Raw genomic sequence first — 22576 nt, 5'->3', positions numbered from 1 at the left:
AGAATTTTATCTTCGAAATCTGCTCCTATTTGCAAGAAGCAGATTTGGCATACTTTCAATTGCTAATCACTTTCTCCTGGTGAACAGATGATGCCACGACTAGCCAGTCTCTACGTAGTCATATTCCGAGGCATACAGGTATACCTCCTATGCAGGTAGTGTAGAGTATTCAGACAACAGAGAAGGCTTTGGAAAGGTAAAGACAGAAGTTCCATAAAAATGGACACTTTTAATATTTATCAGAACATAATCATGCGGGCTTTAATTCTACCCTGAACCACTGTGGTAAGAGGAGAAGGGGGAAAATCAATAGAGGGGATTATATTATAGCAGAACAGATGTAAACAGACTGTTAAGAGACATCCTTTCTTGCTATTGCCAAAAATAGAGGGTGGAACAAGTTTTCCAATGAAAGCATGGTATTAATTTTAAAAAGTGAATGATTGCAAAGTGATAACAAATAGAAGGAGCAAAAGTAGACTTGAGAAATGTAGACCTGGCTCCAGGCTTGAAAGATATAAGTAACATTTCTAATGCCTCCTTTCTGCCCTTCCTCATCTAACTGAATCTTGACATGCATTTTCTGGTGATGATAGCAATACATGAATCAGGCCTCAATACCCCCTTTACATTACCCATAATACTTCAATCTTATAGTGGATTAAGGGATTATGGGGAAAGCCTATCATCCTGAGCCACAAGAAAAAGACACCACATGTAAGGCTGGTGCGTCCTGCTAGGGTTGCAGGTTGCCAGTAGCTTTTATCAATCTGGGGCAGAAACCAAGTTGATTAGAATCAACTGTGGTCTAGCTAAGGATGGAGTTCTTGCTTCTTCAACATGGGAAGTGTGTGGTAAAGTGATAATATATGAGTTTTTTTGAATATCATTATTCTCCATTCCATATGATCATCCTTTCTACATATCCATCATAGGTCTTCCTTCCTTCCTTCCTTCCTTCCTTCCTTCCTTCCTTCCTTCCTTCCTTCCTTCCTTCCTTCCTTCTTTTGCATGTTGTAAGAGAGTAGGTGGACTATGAAGAGATGATTGACGGACAATAGTTTAAACAATATCATCAAATGGATCAAATTATAAACTTCACTGGACACCAAAACATGATGTAAAAATGAAATAATAATAATTAACATTGTATCTTGCACTTTGATGCCCAGGTAACCAACATCAGTTGCTGTTTGCTGGGGGCTGAGCTAGATAATTTTACCCATCATCTTTCTTAGTTCCTTTGGATAAGCTGTTTATGATTTGGACCACATGGATTATTGCATCTATACTGAACAGTATCAAAGTGTTCTTCCACTAATCTCATCTTTTCTCTGACACATTGGCTAAAGCATTACGTGGATAATTATTTTTAAGAACCAAACTGCTTGCTCATAATAAAACTGAGAATTGAAACAAAAACAAATAGAGTAAGCATTGAATGGAATACTTGTTTGTTCAGTAAGGTTGCAGGACCAATTCAAACAATATTATAATGAAGGACTACGCCCAGTCCAAACTGCTTCTCAGATGACTCTTAAGGAGACCAAAGCTGGCCCTTCTTTCAGGAGCAATGTGGGCATTTGCATCTAGACTTTCCCATATAATTCTGCATTCTTTGTGCCTAGGAAAAGGATACAATTTGGCTACAAGGCGAATTAATGATTGGATCTTATTTATTGGCTGTCGTAAGCACACAGATCCTTTCACTGGGAAAAAATATTGATGATAAGGAAAATTTAGATCTATATTGAATAAAAATATGTGTGTTTCTGGAAATCAACATTATTATATTATATAACATTAAAGTGTTATTACTAATGACATCAAATTTGGAATCTTTCTGAAAACAGAATACAAAATTCATTGTAGATAAATTGAGAAGGATGACCTCATAACCTTTTCCTTATTTCCAGCAGCAAATATTTGGGCAGGAAAGAAAAAAAGATCTAGTTTCATTGTAAATGTTCCTTCATTAAGTTGTTAATGTCAATAATGAATTGTTGAATTGGCCTGCAGCCAGCACCTAATTGTTATGTTAACTATTTTATATATTTCCTTGTGTGTTAATACATGTAGGAAAATTTGAAGAAATATAAAAGGATCCTATTTCTGAAAGGATTTTCATGTCCTTCATGGCAAGAACATGTAAACAGTGGCTACAATCTTGTGCACATTTCTGGGAAGCAATTTCACTGAACCTAAGGTCACACTTCCAGTATTACTGAGTAGACAATATGAAATTACATTATTCATTTAAGTCAATCTTCAATGATACCATGAGCATTCTATGGTAGTAGGGATAACAATGTATAAAAAACCTTTTTAGCACAACTTCACTACACACTAATAGTTCAAGCGCCTGCTACCCAACTAATCAGAATGCAGATAAATTGTACGTCCTACCAGGAGGAACAACATGCCAGAAAATATAACAAAGAATATTCCAACTGGAGCCAGTATAAAAGACCAGCCATAACGTACAAAGATGGAATAACTTGAACAGTCAATTTTCTTCTGAGCTTCATAGTTTTTGAGATCAGCCACTGCTTGGACCCAGATAACATACAGTACAACCACCAGGGAGAATAGGATGCCTAACAGATGGAGATAAAAGAATGTTTTATTAAATATTTATGGCAAAATTGTCATACAGGAATTCAGAAATATGTAGAAAATTTAGAAAAACATTAAAACAGATTCTCCAAACCTATAAATCTATGGAAGTCACAATTTCTAGAATGGATTGTTAGATTTTTACCCTTCAGTTTGCTCAGAATCTCAAGGCAGCATTTGTGACACTCTCTCCCCCCCATTTTCCCTACAACTACATTGCAAGCAAGGATAGGCTGAAAGAAAGTAACGGGCCCAAAGTCACTCAACAAGCTTACTACTGAACTAGAATCCAAGTCTACTTCTACTCTTGTCTTCTTCTCTACTGGGAATCTTTCATGAATGGATATAATAACATCTAGAAAAATATTTATGGCAAACTTACTTATTAGTTACTTTGGTAGAAATGTTCTAAGTTTGTTTTGATACTATATATTATTCAGCATCATTTAAGAAGGTCAGCATATAATTTTGTGACATCTATCTATTCAATAGAAAAAAATATTTGGCCCATCAATTTTTGGGCTTTGGTTGAGGTTGAGGAGGGCAAGTTACCAAAAACCAATGGAAGGTCCAATCCTTGTCTTAAACATTCATTATTTAGATGACTTCTTCCTTCAAAACCTGCATTATGTTTGAACAGATTGAATCAGTGGTGAAATGTAAAATTTGTTACTACAGGTTCTGTGGGCATGGCTTGTGGGGGGGGTAATGTGATTGGGTGGGCGTGGCCAACTTTTTTTTTTTACTTTTAAAAACATTTTTTCTACAACTTTAAGAGGTTGCAGGAAAAAATGCTTTTAAAAGCCTCTGGCGATCTGATGATCGCGCAGCTCAGCTAGGGATCGTCAGAGGCTTTTAAAGGCATTTTTTTCCCCTACAACCTCTTTGGCTGAAGAGGTTGCAGAAAAAAATGCTATTAAAAGCCACTGACGATCCCAGCTGAGCTGCGCGATCATCAGAGGCTTTTTTAAATTTTATTTTTAAAAGCATTTTTTTTTGGCCGAAGAGATTGTAGAAAAAATGCTTTTAAAAGTTTTTTAAAAAGCCTCTGATGATTGCGCAGCTCAGCTTGGTATGGGGGGTGGGGGTGCAGGGATTTTTGCTACCGGTTCTCTGAACCACCTGCCGCCATCGCTACCAGATCGGGCGATGGCGAATCATTTCATCCCTGGATTGAATGCTTAATTGCACCATAGGTTTATTACCAAGATGAATGGGCCAAATGACCCTCATTGATTTGGGAGAAAAATGTACTTTTATTATAATCATTATCGCAAATGGCCATTGCCATTCAAGCCCAGTGACTGTGACTAAATTTTTAAAAAAGCATGGGTTTTTAGAAACTTTTGAGACTGCTGCATAGTTCCTCTGTTCCAACTTGTGAAGACCCTTTGCTTGGAGAGCAATTCCCTGTTTATTAGTAAAAATAAGTGTCTTAAAGATGTAACAAATCACAAAAAGATGGAACACATTACTTCAAAAAACAAACAACGAGTTCAAGAGATATTTGGATAAATAAGGATTCATCTCTCTATTTCTCTGTCTCTCCTTCACCATTATTCATTTGCTGTTTTATTTTTCAGGGGCACCCCTATATTATCCACAAGGTATAAAGTAACATAGGGATGAGAAACAGGGATTAACAGAAGTCTTCATTCGAATATATTTCTGCTTCTTTAAAGGTAAATAAATGAATGAAATAATGAAATAAATGAATAAAAAAGAAATATTTGTACGCTTGAACAAATTCCTGATCTTCTCACATAACAATGCTTTTTCCATACCAACAATGAAGGATTGTTTATGGTACAAAATTTCCATAAAACACAAGGAAGGAAGAAGGGAGAGACTGAGATGTGATCAACAAGTGCTGTTTAAAGTGACAGGCTCCTCTACAGTCCCACTAGATTTGAAAATCCTTATTATTATTTTTTAAAATCATTCCAGACTTTGTTCTTTCTGTTGGCTTTGTTACCAGGCTGTATATGGACACCTTCTGATCTCATAAGAACAGACTGTTCTGCTACCAGGGCAGTTCATGCACTCCACACAGCTTCAATCAAATCCTACAAAAATCTAAGGACATAAGTCAGCCTGAGGAGCAGAACACAAAGTCATAGAGAGGCTCTGAAATGTTAGCTGATCTGCATGTTCTGCTAGTAGACAATATGCAAATCAGCCTTTCTTGTACTTGCACTTATATTTCAAATATATGAAGGGTGAGCAATTTAAAACAGGATAAATTATGTGGGTTGAGAAAATTAAACATACATCCCTCCTCCCATTATTTCCTTGCATGCTTGATTGTTGGTTTAAAATAATCAAATAAAGACCTCTGGTAAAAGAGTTTCTTTTTCCTTCTTGTTTAACCTCTGAACCAATATAGAAAAGAACAGAATTTAGGAAGGATCCATTTATTAGACAGGATTCTAAATCACACATTAAGACTTCATGTCTTAACTGAGATACATAAAATTATATGTTTCAAATGCAGTATTTTAAATAAGGTAATAGGACTTTGAGCCTCCGAACAGCCATGAAGTGATATGAAGGAACATAAGTAAGGAGCAATAAGCTAAGAAAAAAGATAGGGTTATTTTCTTGCAGAGTTGAAAAACTGGGTGGTTAGAAGTAAAACTCCATCATTGCAGTAGCAGGATTTACGTCTGAGCAGATACACATAGGATTGCTCTAAATACACCTATTATCCAACATCATCAGTTTATCAGCAATATCTCTTTTGAATCAGAATTCTCCTGTGCATGGCTTAATGTCTTGGGTTAGGCCATGAAATGCTTACAGAGATACATGTACTTTGAATAGCTTGCTCTGAATGTATATAATTTCAAATCTATAGTGTGTTTTACTATATTTCGAAATTAATAAGTGAGCAGAAAGCCAGGATGACTTCAAAGCCTCCAGCCACTAGCATATTACTTTCATATAATCTGTGGGAAAGGAAAATGGTAAGAAGATAAATAAAACTTGTGCTAAGGCTACCTTGACTATTCCTTTAAGGAGACAGTTGGAATATAAATCCAACAATGTGTCAGTGTTCTGAAATGGTATAGAATTTACCGGAATGCTGTAAGAACCAAAGTTTGGAATGTAAATGGAACAACAGGGGAAGAATTGAAAATCACTTAAAGATAATGTAAAATAATCTGGCTATTCAGTCACAAATGGTTAAAATTAATTGTTCAAGACCCTGAATTTGTGGCAGAAATGGGGACTGAGTCAGAGAAATAAGCAGAGTGTCTATAATAAAATAAAAAGGACATATGGAGTAACAGAAATCTTTACACAGAAATATGCTCAATCCAACAGAATGGAACAAGGGAAATAAAAGATACGTATTTGGGTTCTGGATGTCAAATCTGAGTTCTAAGCAAGTATATATGTATTCTGTAGAAACACCTGATGAGTTGTTTCTGAAAGAAACAGAAATGACTGGAAGTAGAGGCTCTTATTTTCTTGGTCTGTCAGGAGAGGGAGACAAAGTTTGAGGGTTGATCTTAAAGGAGAGAATTGGGTTCAAACTAAGTTTTCTATTCTCTTTCCAGGGACTTGAAAATAAATTATAATACCTTTTCTTGAAGGGACTACCACAAACCCAAGAGCACTTTGCTAAACGGATTACTTCCTTATTATATAAGCAAGAAGGCATTCTTAGATACTGTCCCACAAAATATGTGGAGTTTAGATTAACTTCTAGAGTTATTTTGAATATGGCATGTTAGAAAAAGCCAGAGGGACTTTGCTGGTATTATATTGTGAAGAAGAAGGATTTTGTGATAGATAGATAAATAAATGGACATAGAATGACTGGAATATATAATATACATATACATATACACATACATTGAAAAAAAAAGTTATCCCTTCCTTCAACGAGGCTTTTTCAAGAAACATTCCCCGTGAAATCCAAGGTGTTTTATACTTAGCCCACAAAACCCTCCCCGGATCCTTGCGTTGCATCTATGGTTTCAACCACACAGCTTAAAATTTTAGGATACAGAATGTTGCTTTGGGACAACTAACTTTGGACAGCACATGAAACTTACCAGCAGCAATGAAAAAACCTCCTCCTATTTTGTAGAGGATGTGACTACCAAAAGGTGCAGCACAAATGATGAAGAAACTAGCAACCACCACAGTGACCACTCCAAGGAGCATGAAAATTGACCAGAAACCACGATAAACTGGACATGGGGATAGAAGAATATCGAAAAGAGATTTTAGAGAATAAAAGACAATTTTTACAGAATCTCTCCAGCCTTCCCTGACATTTTTTTTTCATTAGCAAGCTGAACATTTATTCCAGCACAGCCTCCTGGTAATCAGTAATCTAAAGCACCATATGTCCTGCATTAGAAAGGAATGCCAAATGCTATCAGATCATCTTGGAATATAATGATGCATGTGAAGAGCGTTATGAATCCCTGTTGCTTGGTATCTGCTGGAGAGACATGCGGTTAATCAGTTCGCTCGCTTGGCCAATGGAAATTGTTCATAAAATAATGTGCTGAACTATAGCCAAGATTCTTCAAGATATTTGCATGGTTTTACCAGATACAATTGATCTCACTAAAGTAGAAACAGAGCCTAGAGACAATGTAAAGAAAAGTTTAGAACATAGCCAAGATACCGTAAGTCACAAAATTGTTGAAAACCAGAATTGAGTGCTTTTAAGAAATGCATACTATGTATTCACCAAAATATATTTACATATGGTTTTAAAATCCAAATTGAAAGTATCAATGGAAAGACAAGCTGAAATATGTATTCTAAAAAAAGTCAGAATTGCTAATAACTGGAACTGTTCAGACAGTACATTTCTTTGTGCATTTTTCAAAGCAAATATCAAAAACCATTGCGTTAAGGACAAGCAATATTAAAGGTTCTGAATAATGATCAATGCATTAAGAGTCTGGTAATATAGAGTGTTCTTTCCCTCAAATATTCATAATGATAAAATAATTGACTAATTAAGAATCTATTTTTGGGAATCTCTTTATAAAAACTAAGATCATGAAAATCCATTTATTTTATATTATAAATATAATATAAAAATAGCAAAATGTTAAATTATTGTGAAAAAGCCCAAGTATGAATCCATTTGCATAAAACTAAAATGTATACCCCACTACAATAAAACTATTTAGGATTATTCATAATATTGATATTTAGATTATGTTTTCAACTGCTGTTTTATGAATCGGTTGCACAAACTACTTTAAAGGATATGAACCAGGGGTGGTATTCACTTACCTTCGCTACCAGTTCGCAAATGGGAGCGCACACGCGCTTGATCACTTCGCTCACACGAGCCACCTCCGCGCATGCATAGGGTCTTCCGGGCATGCGCAGAGCATCAAAAATGGGACGTGATTACATCCGGGCAGTGGGCGGAGCCTCCCACAGCCACTGCTACTGGTTCCCTCGAACCGGATAGAAATGGCTGAATACCATCACTGGTATGAACGTTCTATAAATTAATTTCCTCATATTGTATTAATAAAGGAAGAACTTCAATTTCAATAATTTGGAAGATTTTAAACCAAACTTTATTTACATTGTAATGCAAATAATTTTAATTCCAAAAAAATGTATTTGGATTGCTATATTCCCTAATGTATAAAAGAAAGTCCTTTTAAAAAAGGGGGTTTTAGAATCTAAACTTGGTCATAGCGTTTGCTATTAAGCTTTGTTTATATGGTATAACTTAAACAAGCCACACAGTCATTTTGCAGAGTGAGATGGGTGGCATACAAATTAAATTTAAAAATCATTTTTAAAAACAAATTACAGCATCATGTACACAATTGCAATTGCAAATGATACACAAAACCATGTTTTATTTTCCAGTGGAAAGCCTTAGTATAGTATCCTCTCAATAATTAATTATGCTTTCCTATAAAATAGAAAATGTATGCTTTGATTATCTATGAATCTATTCATTAATTTATTTATTTTAAATACATACTTCTTGCTATTTGTATTTGTTATGTATCAAAAGTCTATACCAAAAATATAAAAACATAGGTGAATAGTTGGAACCCCTGTCTAAACACAATTTTATATGAATATAAGGAACAACCCTATCTTGTGTTTTATGATAGTTTTCCACATCTTCTGGTTGAAATTACGGATATTTGCACCCTCCCTCTGAAGGATGGTTGAGTGTCTAATGGAATCTTTCAAAATAAGATATATAAACTATAGCCTCTTTTCTTAAACTTTAGTCTCTAACATTTTCTAGAATCTTGGACAGAGTTCCTCAGTTTAAGGGTTGTTGTTCATAAGAAGTGATCAGTCAAAATTATTTTGGTAGTTTGTTTTTGGGAAATTGATGAAGAAACATTTCATCTTTTCTTTCTTTTTTGTGATGATAGGGACCAATATGGCTAAGGAATTGAATACTTATTATCTACTCTCAACTATTTTTAGAAAGTTAAATATTCCTTTAAATTTGGGGCCCAAAAAAGTGTTATTTCCATAAATTTCTGCATTTGCCCACATACACACAGAAATAATAATTTATCATTATCATTAAATTTGTATGCCACCCAAAATGAAGCAATTTATTATTTCATTTACACAATATAATTTATCAATAAATAAAATGGAATTTGGGGTAATATTTATACTTAGGATATTTCCAAAGAAGTAGAACAAGAATGCATTGAAGCGATGCTACAGATTTCAAATCCACATGCTTTGTGTTGTTGCAATAGGAATAGTTTCCATAACTAAGCATCGTAACATTTTTCTGCAGCATGTCACAGGCTAGTTTTGGCAATGTTTCACAAGGCTAAAAATATAAAAGAGTTGAGAACAGGAAAACAAACAGGGGTGGATAGGTATATGAGCTTGATTTTTATCATAGTGGTATTGCCAGTTAGAAGAAGAGTAAATTATTTCTTAATGTCTTTCATTGAATCATAAAACTTGCAGAATTAGAAGTACCCTCAAGAAGGGCCTTGACTGTTGATTGAGTGAGTGAGTGAGTGATTGCAAAATGTGAAAATAATTCCCTATTCTCAGGTTGCTCTTAAGGATAGACATAATAACCAATATGTCTTCTCTCCCAGTAGAATTAATAAGGAGTCCACAAATTGACTCAATATTTGATCTTTTTTTTCTTTGTAAAGGAAAAAGGTTCCAAGAAAACAGAATAAGAATAGATTCCTATATGCAGGGTTCTGTTTTCATTTATTTATTTTTATGCAATAATTTGCAATTTTATTTTTGTTATATACCCAGAGTGAAGCTCTTCCAAAGAGTTGAAGTTTCCCCCCCCCCCAAAAAAAGAGGTCCCTTGGTTGGTTGGTTGGTTGGTTGGTTGGTTGGTTGGTTGGTTGGTTGATGGTTGGTTGGTTGGTTGGTTGGTTGATGGTTGGTTGGTTGATGGTTGGTTGGTTGATTTAATAATCAGTGAATAGTGTGACTACAGCTTGAAATATGACCAATCACGTGTTTAATCAAATACCATTTGTGGTGGAGGTAAAAAAGGCAAGATGATACTTAAGCCTGGACAATCAAAATGCCACACCCCTTTTTTTTAAGATATCATAACACATAAAAAAGAAGCAGGATTTTGACCATGTGAGTTCTGATGTTATCTTGACTTTTTCACTTCCTCTCCTCTTAAAATGTTGCCCTTGACCTACCAATATCTCATTAAGATAATTTGATTTAATGTAATGTATTTTAATTTTTTGACCCCACTCAACCCATTTCTCAAATTTTGTCTTACCTTATTGTTGAAATGCTACTTAAAGGCACAATGTAATCTTTGGCCTAAAAATGTTGGACTCGATTTCTAGGATAAAAGGACACTACTAATGGATACCAGCCATCTTTTTTCAGCTAGCAGCGAAGTATCATTTTTGACAAGTTAATTTTAATTTAAACTACCATGAGACTGGCTCTTCCCTAGAAATGGTTCACTCTTTTTTCTTGGTTAACCATGAACTCATATTATGTACTTGAATATATACAGAGATCTTAGATTATATATATTGGTATAAAGAGTTAACAATAAGACTATCATTGATAAGGATAAGAAGATCACTGAAAATCAGATTACCTGTTTAAAGCTGTTGCCAGCTGTTGTCAGGAATCAAACCTGAGTTGCAAACACACACACACACACACACACACACATTCTCTCACACACACACACACACACTGATTCAAGACAATGATATTTATTGTCACCTTAGGAATGTGCCTTTGGGGAGATGTTTTGGGAGAAAAACAACAACAACAATAATAATAATAGGACATTGTAGAGCAACGACCCATATGAACTCAGAATCCAACCTGATGCTTCTGGGGATCATAAATGAGTTATGACTGTAGAGGGTCTACTCACACAAGAAACAACTTCCCAAGGCAATGCAACACTGTGGATTCAATTCCAAAATGGGCTTTGATGGCAGAAGTGGTGATCTGCCTATAATTCTTAAAGCAATTGCTACTGCTATGCTTTCTGAACAGCAGTTCTGGAATTGAACTTGAACAAATTCCAAAGCCCTAATATGATAATTGCATCAAAGAATACTTACTAATTGCAGAATTATAGGTTGTTGAGTTATGGGAATCTCTTAAGAAAGGAAATGGAGAGAGATAAGCATGGGTGCAGTTTTTAGAAGGTGACTGGTTCGCTGAAAAAAAGTAACAAAGGCTGAATTATTCTCTTGCATTTCTATACATGTCAATTTTCCGAATTTTAGAATTCTTATGCTAGGTGGATGAATAATTGGCCCTGTATGTTTAAGATCTAAAATTCTGAATTATGTGTGGGAGAGAGAGAAAATATTACATTTAGCTTTTAATGGAATCGTTCTTGTAGGGCTCAAATCACACACTCTCTAGGAGTCAGGTAGCATATACATTTAAAAATAAAAATTAAAAATATGTTACATGATCTGGACTAGCTAAAGGTAATTGTAGAAAAACACTACTCTGGAAGTAGCAGTAATAATATTGCTTGATTCATTCTGAATTGAAACAGAGTGAAACAGAAGCAGTAAAGGACTTCCCTAGAGAATTCAAGACATTTCCCAGTGATATATATATACTTGCCAATTATTTCCAATTAGCATTTCATTTAGCACTTATATTTAAATTTTGAAGACAAACAAACAAACAAAAATCATTCATTGACTTTTCCTGATTCCCAGATGCCTATATTATGGAAGATCCTTATAAGGAAAGTGTAAGAAATACATAAACATCCTTTCTTTTTCTTCTCAAGTTCTTCAGTCTCTCTACTCTTTCAAACTACCAGTATATTCCATAACACTTTTGAAATTCCAATGTTCTATCATCCAAAGATCATTCAGTAGACAAGTCTCCATCTAACTTTGTTCTATTAGAATCCTAATATGGCACTTAATGACTTTCACTGCCTCCCATTTGGTATCTGGAGAGTAGCATGGAAAAAGGAGGATGCTTTTGAATGGCCTGACATGGAGGGGTGGATGGATAGAGGAAAAAAGAGATTTGAGACATTAGTGATTGGTGGGGGCTTTTTGATATTAGCTAAAACTTTGCTATAGTTTAGAGCTTTTATTGATGAATTATTTTTTGAATTATGGTCCTACAGACAGCAATTAGATTTTTTATGGAAAGATGGGCTACACTTATTTCCATAAATACTTTAAATATTTAAGAGGAACTTCTGTGAAAGATAGAGTTAATATAATTCCCAAATTATTAAAACAGTGTGTAACCATAATTTTATGTTTCTCTAGTTCTCAATGTATAATGCTTAGGAATACCCAATGCTCAGTGAGTTGGCTTCTGTGCAAGTGTACACAGGTATTTATATAGAAAGGTTCTGTCAGTTCTTCACTTACCAAACACCTTGCTCTAGAACAGTGCATGAGAAAACAGAAAACACATTGAAATAAGTTCTTCCATTTCATTCAAGAACTTGTGCGGCTTTTGCACTAGCACAAACATGAAGTTGCTATTCAATCTTGCTTATATCACTATGTGAAGCCTTGCTAGAAATATTTGCAGAATGCATTTATGCAGGCATGTGCAGAAGTGTCCTGGTTTCATTTTGGTCACATTTCTGCAAATCTAAGATTATGGCTTTTATGTTTGCATAAAGGGTCATCCTGCTAGAACAAAACATGTTGGTTTTTTACTGGATTGTTCTGTTGGAATGTTGCAAACCATTGCATTCTTGTGCTTGAACTGAATCTCTATTGAATACTTTGAATATGAAACAGCTTAAAGAAATGGGGTACTGGGAGTCTTCTTTGACTTCTGTCCAGCAGAATAATATCCATAACAAACAGATATCTGATGCAGAAGATTGGGAAGTCCTCTAGAACAGATTTTGAAAGTATCACAGAAAAATGCAGCAGAGAGATGAAAATGCTCATGAAGATCCATTTTGCCACACAGAAAGGTTTCCTTCTACAGATAGAACTTATTAAAGCAGACAATTTTAAAAATGTAAACAAGTGTTTTGCATATTAGGTCAAAACTAGATTACTTACTGTACCAAAACTTCAACATACTGCTGGGATTTTCATCAATCTTCCCATCAAACCAGCATCTCCAGAAGAAACCTTCATGGTGGAACATAATCATCTCTTCCTGCACAAAAGAAACTAAGAACTTATCGTACATTTGTATGAATTCATGTTCTATGTTTTATGGTGGATTGCTCATAACTCCATAACATCCAGCTAATTTCTAGTATGACCGAAATAGAAATAAGAGAAAGTAACCTCCTGAACATTACTGGATGAAGTTAATATTAAAACCAAAATGTTCCTTATGCATTCAATGGTTTTTTAAACAAGAACAAAACAGACACATCTCTGATATCACTGCAAGAGATTATTCCTAGAAATAAAAAGTATACTAACCCTAGTGCGATTCACATCTTCAGAACACCTCCCAACTTCTGTAGCCAGAAGCCAATAGTCTGTCCCAAAAGCAACCAGAAAAAACAAAATCCCAAGAGCTCCAAAGAAGCCTCCAAAAAATATTCCAACACTCAACTTCATTGCTGATTTGTTCTTTAGAAATAACTGATAAATCTAAAATATATATTTTAGAGTGCTGGGGGAGAAATGTCTCCTTAGATAAATTTAGTTAAGAATTTTGTTGCTTATACTATGGCTTGGATTTGTGTTCAATTAAACTGCAGCCTAACAAATGAAGATAGACTTCTATTTTGGGACACTCCCTGAAACAACTTTACAGTGTTTTCCTTAGCTGGCGTGACCAGCCAAAAATAGCTGACCTTCCCATAGCTAGCTATTGGCTTGAATTATTATTGCACATGGTGCATCCACATATGAAGAAGACGGATGAAATTACTGTCCCCTTATTATTCTGCCTAGGTTGGATTTCAATATCCAATGCTGACAAGCAGTAGCTATATATATAGATATATACATATACCCTACAATCAATTTATCTTCTTCCTATAAGGAGGCAAGGAATAGATTTTCTCTATCACAGGCAAACTTACAAAGTACAGTGCAAATTAAATTGCAGATATGCAGGCACATTGAAGCATATCATCAGACAGATAAAAACACTTGAGCTTCATTGACTGATTGACTATCTCATTCTAAGGCAGCAATCAAGACATTTAAAGCTGAAATGTGGCACCCACTTGCTTTTTTTAGTGGTCTTTAAATGAGACCATATATGTCTATCTCAAATTCAGAATTAAAACCACATCTCTGCAGGCAAGATTTCAGCATCTAATATGTTATTATATTCACAAGAAAGCAGAAATATAGAAGGTCCTGCTTTGTATGCTTTAATGAGATTTGGGAATAGAGAAGGTGATTTCTAGGGGCAGCCAAGTAACACAACTATGCTTTTAGAGAACAGGCTCTACTATTATTTTTCAATTTCAAATATAAACAGATGTTTTCTGCATCCTGATGCCATCCAGATGCTCTGGGAATACATATCCCAGAAGAACAAATCTGCATCATTGATGGTTTGGTTGTCTTGGGATTCTGGAAATTTTACTCTGCATACCTACAAAATATGTGAGATTAGGATGGTGATATCTGGGTTTGCATTGCCAAAGAGATAAGATTTTATTCAGCTGTACAGCTTTTCTGTATGGTAGCTGGACATCTGCACACCAGTCTCCCTGCATGCCTCCCTCCCTCTCTTAGCACATAGTGATCTGTTTAAACCAGGGGAATCTGTCACTAGATTCTTAGGTCAATGACTCCTTCATGAAGTTTCATATTGTTCATCAAACTTCAAACACCTTACATAAAAATGATTTAATAAATACTACTTTAATTAGTAAAATAATACAAGAATAGTAAACAGTCTCATTGACCATTAGAAGTCAATATTGACCTCTTTGGAGAAACCTGATCTAAATGAATTTGTTGAACTAATTCAACACAGAAGTACACAATTAGATAAGTTTTTTGAGACATAGGAATAATTTGCAGTTTTGACGGCATATCATTAGTCTGATCATAACACAGCTACTATGGTAAGCAAGTTTCTTGTCAACACTTCTGTTCTAACATGTTTTGACTCCCCTTTCCTTTTCATTTAACTTTCTTTTTTTTTCTGTACAGGTTAAGTACATTCTATACAAAGCAAGGGAGTCTATGAAAGGGCAAGGCATTCTTGCAAATAAAAATTATGCTAGAAGTTGGTGGACAGAGAGACTGACAGATGTCAAGACTGGTACATATAATTGGAAACTGCTGTGCATTCCTGACTTAGGACAAAACCAATTTTGTTTTTTAAAAATATAAAGGTTTTTATATTTCAATATTCAAGGTTTTTTTTTTTTACAATTTCACCAGTTTGCAAAATGATATACAGAAAGAATGGTTATAAACTTACTTTAAAATGTTAATTTAGTTATTATTTGGGAAGGTTGTTGCAAAGTGAGTTTTTAAAATTGCATTTTTTAAAAAAAAGGTTCTTTCAAGTCAACCTCAAGTCCCGAGGCCTTTATAAACATATCAATATAGTTTTCATGGCAAGGGTATGAAAATGTCTACTCTTTTGAGAGGAGGTTTGGATTTTGTTTTGTTTTGCTTTCCAATCTAGCCTGAAACCTTGAGATTCTGTTATGCTCACCCTCAGCTACAAATCCGAACTGAATTTGCTTAGCTTTTTGAGAACAACTATCATATAGATTTACAAATAAGACAAAAAATTTGGCATCAAAATGCACCCGCTTCAGCTTATCCAAAGATGGGCTTATCCAGGGTTATATTTGGTAATACTATTTAAAGTACCCACATATTCCATATATACTCACAGAGAAGCCCATCCACAAATAAGCTGACCCTTGAATTTTTAACTATAAAAATGGATAATGTATGGATTGCCACAGATAAATCAACTGGGAAAATTAAAATATCTAAACATTTTGAAGGTTAGTTTATTCATGGGTAGCACATTTTTCATGGTATTTTGGTTAAAAATGTGACTATATACAGCAACTTTTCTTTCTATATACAGTAACTTATCTATCTATCTATCTATCTATCTATCTATCATCTATCTACCTACCTATCTACCTACCTATCAAACATATATGATGATATATCTCATGGAAAGTTACTTTGCGCCGTGTTTTTTACTGTAAAAACAGTAAAAAAATAATACATTCATTAGTTAAAACCATTATATAATAATTAAAAAGAATTAGAGATTATAAAAACAGAACTAAAAGAGAATAATAAATGGAGGAATATTAATAATGTTCACATATCTCCTGGGGTTCCCAGGCCTACTGGAATAACCACGTCTTGAGGGAGCTGTGGAAACTCAGCAGGCCAACCTTATCTCTGTTGGGAGAAGATTCCACAATGTGTACACCACAACAGAAAAGGCCCACTGGCAAGACCCACCAAATGTAGTTCCCTCAAAAATGAAATCCGTAACCTAGCCATTATGTAAAATTTGTTGGGACAGACAGATGAAATTGGAAAAAGTCTGTTAGGAAATTGTTATTACCCAACTGGTTGGTCAGGAAATATATAAACCAACATTGTGTGTTTATAGCTAAAAGTATTATGTAGTTTTAAAAACTGTGTTGCATCATCCTGCATCCTGATTGGCTGAGCTCTGTAGGCAATGTACTTAAGGAGAGCTGAATTATGATTTGTGTGGACCCTACACCATTTTACCTGCTGATATGCTTTAACTCTATATTTGATCTCTCTGCATGATCATTGCTTGATCATGGCTATTTATTGCTTTTCTAATATTTATTGACTGTTTTTATATTGAACTGTGTTCCTGAATGAAACTAAAGAAGATCTGTTTTATTGTATTTTTCTACAAGTGGTAAGAAGACTTTATATTGGAAAATATCCCTGGACTGATCTTTATCTCACTTTATATGTGTATGACTTGGAATGTTTTTTAGACTATGATTTTGCTTTTTCCCTAAAAGTAAAATATTATCGAAACCCAGTTTGTTTGTATGTGAACTGTTATTATCCACAATCATTGTTGCTTTCGTGCATAAACTCAAAGGGTGCTCTGCTCAATAACCCACAACATCGGTTATGAGACAAGAATATCCTTAAAAAAGTCGATTAGTCAAATATATACATTGACCAAAAATATGTGTTCCAAGAGTAAATTCCAAGAATATATAAATACTCAATAAATATTGAGTATTCTGGGGTAGCAATTTTCACTCTAATGCATGGTTTCATAGTATCCCACAACAGTGCCTCTTCTACTTATGTCATCTCTTACATTTATTTTTTAAAAATCCTCTACTAGATCATACTTATTTTTTTAAAATGTTGTAAGATTTCTTGAGCTATTTTTGGGAAACAGAAGTAGATTATAAATCATATACATTACTTAGTCTCATCTAAATAAACACATATAATGTTCTAATAGAAGAACCTCTGGCACTGTCAATGCCATAGAAGATAGCAAAGTTTCTACGTGGCGTTTATGAGCATTTGAATCCTTTAGACACTTCTTTTCTGTCTGAAAATATAACTGCAACTAGAACTGCATGGAACTAAGAAGCTACTGTAAGAGGTTTTTTTAAATCAATTTTTTATATTAAAATTATTTATTTCAAAATTGAACAATTTACTTATGAAATGGACAACATCTATGCCACCTACTCCATGAAAATTAACGGAAAATCTCATGGTGGAATCTCTTAGATTAAAATTAAGCCCTTATGCTTCATTGTGAAAAATCCACCCTAGAGCTTTAGCTGCCAGTCTTATGGAAACAATTATCCATTCTACTTATAAAGATAAAATCTTCTAAGATTCACATTTATAATATAGAATTTACTAGATTAAGACCATTTCTGGTTTTAATTTATTTTTACTCTTATTGGATTTAGTTTGGTATATGATATGCAGTTTTCCATTATTGTTTTGCTGTTTTCCCTATGTCTACAAAAATGCTGTATTTTTTTTTTAAAGTCCATTGAAATACTGAATAAATTATTACAGTATTTCCCTTATATGTTGATTCTTTTTTTTTCCTTTTATACAATTGAGAAGTCATGGCTATAACACACAAAGAATGTTTAGGGCCATCTACTTTGTCTTCAGTTTTAATATAGGACAGAATACATTCCTCATAAGGAAGATTTCTTATAATTTTTATAATGTTTACAAGAATATTTGTAAAAATATTCAATACTGGTTAAGAATATTACTAGTATTATCATTATTCATTCAAGCTTCACAAAATTCTATTGAGTAAGGGAAAACTCTTTGAATGTTCACTTTTTATTAAAAAAATGTTTTCAGTATCCCCCATCTCTCTCTCTCCCTCCCCTTTCCCACAGGCAGGTAAGTGGCTGCTGTTGGGTGGGATAGGGAACAAAGGCTTGTGAGATTGACTGGGAAAAGTCAAGGAAGGTTGAAAATGAGAATCACATGACCACAGCAGCAGCAGCCAATAATATTGAAGCAGGCATAATTTTCCTACATTTCATTCCTTCAAGAGTCATGGGTCCTGGATTTTGGACACTTTCTGTAAATTAGCCATTTGAGATTCAAAAATTGTTGCCTTTGATGCACCATTTTTCCCAGTTAAAGAACATGACAATGAGAATTTTAGGACTTTATACGGTAGATGGATTACATTATCCAAACTACACCTAATGTAGATAGACCAGTTAATCACAGAAGATGAGCTGGCAAAATCAGCATTGTGACAAGTATATTTGACTTGGATGTAAAAATGCACACATTAGAATATCCTGTTCTGTTTCAGTCCTACTGTAGTCCTAGTCCTAGTCTTATTTCTGTTCTGTTCTGTTCTGTTCTGTTCTGTTCTGTTCTGTTCTGTTCTGTTCTATTCTATTCTATTCTATTCTATTCTATTATTCTATTCTATTCTATTAGCAGAGCAGAATAAAACAGAACAGAACAGAATAGAAATAATATTAATACTACAAGTGTAAATTATTTATTTATTTATTTATTTATTTATTTATTTATTTATTTATTTATTTATTTATTTATTTATTTATTTATTTATTTATTTATTTATTTATTAAATTTCTATACCACCCTTCTCCAAAAAGGACTCGGGGCGGTGCACAGCCAAAGTAAAAACAGGGCATACAAAATTTAAAAACAATATTAAAATAATTAAATATTCTGGCCGTAAATTAAAACAACCCAATTAAAAATCAATTTAAAATTAAACTCAAGCCAGCCCAGCTAGTTGAAATAAATAGGTTTTCAGGGCCCGACGAAAAATCCGGAGGTCTTTTATTGTACGTAACTCTGGGGGAAGGTTGTTCCAGAGGGTGGGCGCCGTCACAGAGAAGGCTCTCCCCCTGGGGGTCGTCAGCCGACATTGTCTGGCGGACGGCACCCTGAGGAGGCCCACTCTGTGCGAGCATACTGGCCGGTGGGAGGCTATTGGTGGCAGATTAGCTTGACTTAGATTATCTCAAGGGTTACTATGCGTTCAAGTGAGTATAGAAAGAGGAGTAGTCATATTCCTGTATACAGCATACAATATAGCCTGTTACTTGGTGGAGAAATTAATTTTAAACTATTTGGAAAAAAACTGTATGTAACGACGTTACTTCTAAATCTACATATAAAAGGATTGGTCTAATAGACATATATTTATTTATATATCCTTTATTATTTTTACACTAACTCAAGGCAGTGAACATATCCAACACTCCTTCTTTCTCTTATTTTCCCCACAGCAACAATCCTGTGCAATGGGTTGGATTGAGAAACAGTGACTGTCCCAAGGTTACCCGGCTGAATTTCATGGCTACGATGGGAATAAAAATCACAGTCACCTGCTTTCTAGCCTGGTATTTTAACCACTAGACCAAACAGGCTCTTTTAAAAGACATACGTATCCTTAGAAGATCCCTTGATGCATTAATTTAAGATTTGTACACTGCCAGATCTATTTGGTCTCATAACACTCTACATCAAACATAATTAAGAAGTCCAAAAGAGATTGAACAACTTAAAACAAGAAAAAACTCCCTCAAACAACAATCTGAATTCACAGCCAGATTTAATTCCAGGTAATAGGCAATTGTATTTGTATTCATTGCAGCTTTTAAGTGCTCCTCAAAGGCAGCCCATAGAGCACATACTACCTTTAGTGAGTTGTAATGAAGGCGTGGGTTACTGTTATAAGGTTCAGATAGAGCAGAGTAATAACTACAGTACTAAACATAATGTGGACAGACTAGTTGAGTTTCCTGTTTTGTATTGCCAGATCATTTCGCTAAGATGCTGTAGGGGTTAAGATGTGGGGTTAATTATGCTTTCCCGGTAGTCTGATGTTGAGCAACTGCAAGTTAACATTTCTGTCCATATTTGAGTTTTTATTTCTTTTAGCCTATCCTTTTATATTTTTAATTTTATGTCATATAGTATGCTTGTGATGCTTCTGAAACAAACAAACCATATCTTGAAATCAGAACTTTGAGTAATGTTTTAAAGCAGGATCATATCCTAGGGAAATCACAGCAACTTAGGAAATATCTATGATGCGTATGATTTTGATTTTCCCTTTCCCTTTAACAGAATATTTAAATTCTGCATCATACAATAGATCTGTGATGGTGAACCTATGGCACGTGTGCCAGAGGTGGCACACAGAGCTCTCTCTGTGGGCACGCACGCCGTCGCCAGTTGCTCTTCTAGTTTCCGGCATGCACATGCACGCCAGCCAGCTGGTCTTCGTGGGCATCGGAGCACCAGAAAACAGCCTGAAAACGGCCAAACAACCGGCCAAAACCAGCCAAAAAACAGACGTGTTTTCCAGCCAGCTGGTCTTCGGGTTTCTGGTGCTCCAGCGCACGCAAAGACCAGCTGGCCGGGGCGCATGCTGGAAACTCAAAAACCAGCTGGCTGGTGCACACATGCGCGCCGACCAGCTGGTCTTCGGGTTTCTGGTGCTCCAGTGTGCAGGCATGCACGCACGTTCCGGTTTGGGCACTCGGTGCCAAAAAGGTTCGCCATCACTGCAATAGATCATTTCATTTCCTGTCCCAGGTTTAAATTACTTCCTTCCCATCCCTGTATCATTTAGTGATGTGAATTACATCTCTAAAATCCAGGCCTCTGAAACTATTTAGCAATACAACAAGAATACTACTGTATCCTATCACAGAGCCTTGTTGTGAATTTTTTGTTTTGCCTTCAGCTACTGCATTATAGTTGAGCTTCAAAAAGCCTAAGACAACTCACTCCTAAATAGCAACCAGAAATCCAGAGGCTGATGCTTTATTCAAGTATGCACCGAGACTGCTTTAGTTCCATGCTTTTATCAGGTGTTTAAATTCCATTGAATCAATGGCATTGAAATATGGACTCTGCTTGTAAACATAGGTCCCATCCAGCTGCATCTAAATCCTATGCAGGTAATCCTTGACATATGACCACATTGCTTAGTGAAAGATTTATTAAGTGAATTTTGCCCCATTTTATGACCTTTCATGCCATAGTTGTTAAGTGAATCACTGAAGTTAATCAGTTAGTACCTTATTAAGTTAAATGAATCTGGCTTCCACATTTGCTTGCAAGAAGGTCACAAAAGATGATCACATGATCCCGGGACACTGCAACTGTCATAAATATGAGTCAGTTGTCAAGCATCCAAATTTTGATCACATGACTATGAGGAAGCTGCAAGGATCATATGAAAAACGGTCATAAGTCACTTTTTTCAATGCCGTTGTAACTTTCAACAGTCACTAAGTGAACTGTTGTAAATCGAGGACAACCTGTAATACTAATTCCACCTGAAGGACTTCCTTTGTTTTGAAAACCTGAATGAATGAACATATTGAATGCATTGTTCTCATTCTCTCTCCTTGCAAAATGCCTTGAAGAGGCATTCAAGACAGTAGTGGGTTTCAATTTTTTTTACTACTGGTTCTGTGGGCGTGGCTTGCTTGGTGGGTGTGGCTTGGTGGTCATGTGACTGGATGGGCATGGCTTTTTAAAATGTTTTTAACTTTGTGTATTTTTTATTTTTTAGCTTTTAAAACTGTTTACAGCCCACCCTTCTTATACTAGTCTGGGGCTGTAATAAAAAATTGATTTACTGATCTGTGAGTTGCATGTTCATGAAGGTTAATTTTAAGTAGAGTTTTTCTTTAAAAAAAATAATCTAAAATAGTCACTGAATGAAGGACAGTGCTTTCAAATAGGCCTGAAAGAGAAGGAAGGAGGGAGAACAGAAATTTCCCACAATCTGCATCTTAAGACTTCTAACAGCCTGACTTTGCTCATAAGACTTTGCTTTGCAGATCAAAACCTTCACTTATATTTAAACACTGAATATAATCTGCTCTTTATATCTTTGAAGATGTTTCACAGAAGCTTCTTCAGTTCTGAAAACTGAAAGCATTTTTGGGACAATCATGACCTGGATGACTGAGAATCTCCATAGATACTCTGCTCTTTAGACATATATTTTATTTTATCCT

The 22576-nt window shown here is 35.0% G+C and overlaps 1 protein-coding gene across 2 annotated transcripts; it reads right to left on the bottom strand.

The window, feature by feature from the left end:
- Positions 1 to 4: 4 nt before the first annotated feature.
- TMEM182 (transmembrane protein 182) lies at positions 5 to 13827 on the bottom strand. 2 transcript variants are annotated; one of them, XM_034419823.3, is made up of 6 exons: positions 13515 to 13827; positions 13140 to 13239; positions 11190 to 11288; positions 6681 to 6818; positions 2485 to 2597; positions 5 to 186 (listed from the first exon to the last, which is right to left on the bottom strand). In XM_034419823.3, the coding sequence occupies exons 1-6, from the start codon at positions 13653 to 13655 to the stop codon at positions 148 to 150; spliced, it is 630 nt and encodes a 209-aa protein (XP_034275714.2). In that variant the 5' UTR covers positions 13656 to 13827; the 3' UTR covers positions 5 to 147. The 2 variants fall into 2 exon arrangements, with proteins under 2 accessions (XP_034275714.2, XP_034275705.2); XM_034419814.3 differs by lacking the exon at positions 5 to 186 and having other exon boundaries at positions 2244 to 2597.
- Positions 13828 to 22576: the final 8749 nt, after the last annotated feature.

Source organism: Pantherophis guttatus, chromosome 5, assembly GCF_059756535.1.
Source record: "Pantherophis guttatus breed Tessera chromosome 5, ASM5975653v1, whole genome shotgun sequence".
NCBI classification, from domain to species: Eukaryota; Metazoa; Chordata; class Lepidosauria; order Squamata; family Colubridae; genus Pantherophis; species Pantherophis guttatus.
Note: the sequence above shows the minus strand (reverse complement) of the source record. Positions and strands in the feature narration are given on the sequence as shown.